This window comes from Palaemon carinicauda, chromosome 11, assembly GCF_036898095.1.
Source record: "Palaemon carinicauda isolate YSFRI2023 chromosome 11, ASM3689809v2, whole genome shotgun sequence".
Taxonomy (NCBI): domain Eukaryota; kingdom Metazoa; phylum Arthropoda; class Malacostraca; order Decapoda; family Palaemonidae; genus Palaemon; species Palaemon carinicauda.
The window spans coordinates 117,185,892-117,190,948 of record NC_090735.1 but is presented as its reverse complement, the minus strand read 5'-3'; the positions used below and the strand labels follow the sequence as shown (position 1 = coordinate 117,190,948).

Here is a 5,057-nt window from a genome sequence, read left to right as displayed (position 1 = left end):
ATATTAAAATTCTTTGGTGATGCCAACCTACCGAGTTCATTTTTTACTGCTCTTCGTGAACTTAAAAATGTCAGAAACAGGGTTTGCCATGATCAACTAGATTTTACTGATGAATCATTGCAAACTAACATGGAGGACTTGAAGAATTTGTTTAAAAACTGTCTGTGTGAATTTGGAAATGCTTGGGATTATGATATCTCTGATTATGAATATAAGTATTGCAATGAAGTAGACGAAATCATGGCAGCCCCAATTACTGGGGAGGGTTTAAGTTACTTTGACAAAATGGAAAAGTTTCGTGAAGATCTAATGGGAAAATTCATAACATATGGGCGGAAGGAGCTTTTTACATTTTATGGGAAGCTCAAGGTGCTTAATCCTTTCTCGTGGCTCGAAGATGATAAGTTTCCAGACTTACAAGTTGATAAAATATTTACACCATTGCATATACGTGACGAAAATGATGTGGTTGATATCGAAAGCCTATTAGTAACTGAACCCTATATTGAAAAGGACAATGAATACATTTGCACGGGCGAAATACCTTCGGTTATTGTGCTGACTGGCATTGCTGGTTGTGGTAAAAGTTCTCTGTGCAGATATTTGATATTTGATTGGAGTAAAAGACTTGACAAGGTCATCAATATGAGATCATTTGATATTTTAATTCTCATTGAAGCTAGAAATGTTATAACCAGTTCTCTTGTGTTGTTCCTGCAACAAGTGCTTTTAAAAGAAACCTGTAGCCACTTTGAGGAAAAGGATATAATACCAACATTGCAAAAACTAAATGTTCTTTACATAGTGGATGGGGTAGATGAAGCAACAGAGAATGGCAGGAAATTACTGGAGGAAATGTTTTCTGTTCTGGATACTTCTAGAATGATTATAACTACACGACCAGAATTTACTGCAAGTATTATTGAGTCTATCCTCAATCATCACCTCTCCTATATAAAGTTGCAAATACATGGATTTGCAGATGCAGGTATTGCAAAATTCACCTCGAAAATATTCCATTCATTAGAGACTGACGAAAGATTAAGGAAAGATCAAGAAGAGAAGTGTCTCAGGTTCTTAAAAGCAACTGGTGTCCATCTTGGAAACCATTTAAAAATTCCTTTAACTGTTGCTCTTTTAATCATTCTTTGGAGAGATGAAAAATATTCTGTATCGAATATCACCTCTGTTACCAAATTATATAAAGAAATTTTCAAGATGTGTTCCATGAAAATGCTATCACGGGTAAGGAAATCTTCTACATCCACTAATGTATTCCTTGAAGACTTCGTAGAAGATTGGCTGTTGGAACTGGGTCATCAGGCTTTTGAAATGCTCAAATTCGATGAATATGTCATAAGTGACAAAAGACGTAAGCTTCTTACTTCTTTTTGTAAGAATCACAATATTGACAATATTCATGCTCTATCTTCTTTTCTTGTATGCGAAGTTCATGAAGGATTACTTGGTCCCCAGTATTCTTTTTCTTTTATTCACAAAAGTCAGATGGAATATTTAGCGGGCAAATATTTTGATCATACGCTAACAACGAATTATGAAAACTACGGTAAGGATAAGACAGAAATAAAAACAGGTATAGAAATATTGCATCCATTTCTACACCAGAATGACACGACATTGCAGGAAATGCTTGAGACGAGAAAAATGATAAATGTATATTTCTTTACTGTCGGACATCTTTGTATGCAACACAATGATATGAAGAACCTCATTTCATTGGTAACAGTAGCCCTGCTAGACATTTTAGGCAACGAGAAAAACTTTCCAATGCTTTGGCGTCTAATTCAAGAATCTGAACACCATCCTTTGGTATGTAAAATGGTGTCTGAATCTGTTTATAGCAAATATGATTGGAAACCAACAGGAGAAGATTTATGTGATCCTTCAAATCCGATCTACCTATTGTTCAAGAGTACTGATTTTACTCCAAAGAAAATCGTTATAAGAATTATTAACAGTACCTCGTGTGTATTAGTAAAATGTGAAAATAAGAAACTTGAGTTGAGACCTTATGAAAACTTGGTTCCTCTGATGCAGTGTATTGGAAAGAAGTCTATTGCAGAAATTATCATAAGAGCTGATCAACATTTTTATAACTGGGGATTTAAGGAAACTACTGATCACTTGCTAGAGGCATTAACTCCAAGTTGTAATTTAATAACCTTTATGGGACATTTAGGCGTAAGTGGTGCTAAGTATGTTATGTCATTTGGATCCATAAAGACTTTAGATATAAGAATATCAAGCGTTGAAGCCTTGCATGCTCTCAGTAAGTCTATTGAAACTTTGGACATAAAATTAGAGGTAGAAATTCATTTGCGTTTGGACATATCTCGTGACGTTTTGCCTTCATCTCTTCCCAATTTCAGTGATTCTCTTGCTATCACCCTCATTCTTTTTGAAATAAAGGATGAAAATATCTCATGGGCCATTGAAGTAATATCCCAACTAAGTAAGCAATATAGAGGAATCGAACTTTTGTCTTCAAATATTTCGCATGGTAAACTTGAAAGTTTTCTGTGTACTTTTGCTTCTAAAGGGATTATTGTCAAAGAAAAGATTGTAATACCTCAGCTCTGCAAATTTAGTGAGAAGGAAAGAAACGAATTGATAAAATGTGTTGAGTGTTACTTAGAGCTGTGGTAACGCAAATGTCTTTTATTTGCTTAAAAATTCTGTCATGTTTTATCATCTTGCGTTTTGATTGATTTATATATCAATAATTTTTTATCATTTTATTAAAGGTTGTTATTTAAATGATCAAGTGGCTGCAACCAATTGAAAGAAGTTTATCAGGCTGTATTGCTCATTAATCATGTCATTACCTATCATTTTGCTTGGGCAACATCTGCCATTGGATATGTTGATTACTGTGTAGTAGATCTGTACCGAATTTCTGAACCAAGTACAATTTTTCTTGTGTATATATATATATATATATATATATATATATATATATATATATATATATATATATATATATATATATATATATATATATATATATATATATAAATGTGTGGATGTATGCGCACGTATCTATACATATAGTATATGTAAATATACATGCATACACACACACACACACACACACACATATATATATATATATATATATATATATATATATATATTATATTGATCTTAGGATTTTTATTTAAAAGACTCATTTACTGTATAATTGTTACATACATGAATGCTTCCCTAAAGAGTAATGTATTTTAACGATTTTAGGAATGAAGTTTTATTATGAGTTTTTACACAAATCTAATATCATGATTTTTACACTTAAATCTATTATATGCAGCTTTCAAAATCATCCGAAACGAGCATTTTTTAAAGTAGAATTACTAAAAAATGACACTATTATAAAAGAAGGGTATCTTTTTGTTACATAATATTTTTGTTTCCAGGAAATAGTTTGAAAGTCTTAATAGAACTTTCAGTGTACAAAATCTATTCCATTTATGTATGTTTGACGATATTGCAGTATGATTTTTTTTTCTCAGTATTACACTTTATTGTTTGTCTTAAATATAATAAAGATTTTCATGAAACTATTTCCCTGATTTTTCTTATTGAATAACCTATATAGCCCGAGTGCTGAATTTAATTGCCAATATGTAAAACTTTCTTTTGATAAAATTCTGAGAAAATAGACAACAATATGAATAGGAAGGGAGTTATTTTAGCATTACAGTACATTTATGCAGGATTTATTTATTACTAAGTTAGTAATGAAATTCACTTCAATTAGATACTTTTCATATATGAATAAAAACCTATAAAAGTCTTCTACTAGTCAATAGAAACTAATAAATAAGACATCTAGTTCGGGTATGAAAAACATAAATCTGTAGTAAATGTAATTAATACTTCACCTTCAAAGGCAACAGTGATCACTGCTACTCTAGAGGTCATGTTAACTTTGTTCCAACAGGAAAGTATGTCGTACGCAAATTGATGATAGTTACATTTGTGATTCCTAGATAGGCAACAGTCGATTTTCCCCCACCAGGCAAGAATGGGCTTAAACTTAAATTTTGAAATCTATTGACTCCAATGAAACCATAGAGAGAAAGAGAGAGAGAGAGCCGAAGTCATTGGCACGCTCATTAGCATTGATGTAAATTATATTTCAAGTTTTAGCCCATGCCTTCCAGCACAAGAAGATTTGTTAGCAGAAGGAGATTAAAGGTTGTGTCTGAAATACAGTGATTCTATTGATACTTGCAACTAGCGCATGCAGACATCTGTATAGATTATTTAATTGGAAGCAGTGTAGTTTTTATTTCCTACATAGCCTGCTTGAATGTTGCCTGTGTGGACACATCGAAATGCTTCCCCGAAAAGGTTTAGTGGTACCAGATGTAAAGATATATTAAACGTAAGAACATGAACAGTGCTAAGTCATTTTGCTATGTTTATTGTAGGACAAGGCAACCTTTGTAGATCCTGGTTTGGTTCTGCATGGTGGTGATTAAGAATTTCAATATTTCCTTGAACTTTCCTTTTGTTATTGAATATAGATTTATCACCAAAGTAAACTTATTATCTATTTGAAAACGTCAGATTTTGAATTTTGCTGCTTTTCTGGAGTCATTAAATGCATACATGAAATTATACATTGCTGACTTTCAACATATTTTTTTTAACCCTTTTAATCTGAAATCCAATATTCTACTATTGAAGTTTGGTTGGTCATCAAAATTTCAATTTATTTTTTTTATGATTAACATTTATTCTCAGACAGAAGTGATTGTATTTTTCATGCTAAGCTCCAATATAATCAATACTTCCGACTTCTTTAAAATGAATTATAATATTCACCAAAGCAAAAGAAATTTTGGTAGCTTATAAATCAAAGACACCCAATGTTTGCAGCATAGATGGCATTTAATACGCATCTCCTCTTCTTAAGGTGCAGACAAATGCCAGCCATATGAAAGAAAGCGTTTGATACTTCTTAGATTAAGGGCTTAATCCGGGATTAGTAATGTTATTATTATTTTTCACTCACTTTCATATCTATTAAT

At 31.9% G+C, this 5,057-nt stretch overlaps 1 protein-coding gene across 1 annotated transcript in view; it reads left to right on the top strand.

Annotated features, from left to right (window-relative positions):
- LOC137650140 (uncharacterized) overlaps positions 1 to 2,938 on the top strand; it is a 6,484-nt gene extending 3,546 nt beyond the window's left edge. The window contains exon 2 of the mRNA XM_068383287.1: positions 1 to 2,938. This exon is cut by the window's left edge and continues 412 nt beyond it. Within this exon, the coding sequence (XP_068239388.1) occupies positions 1 to 2,667 (2,667 nt within the window). The 3' untranslated portion in view covers positions 2,668 to 2,938.
- Positions 2,939 to 5,057: the final 2,119 nt, after the last annotated feature.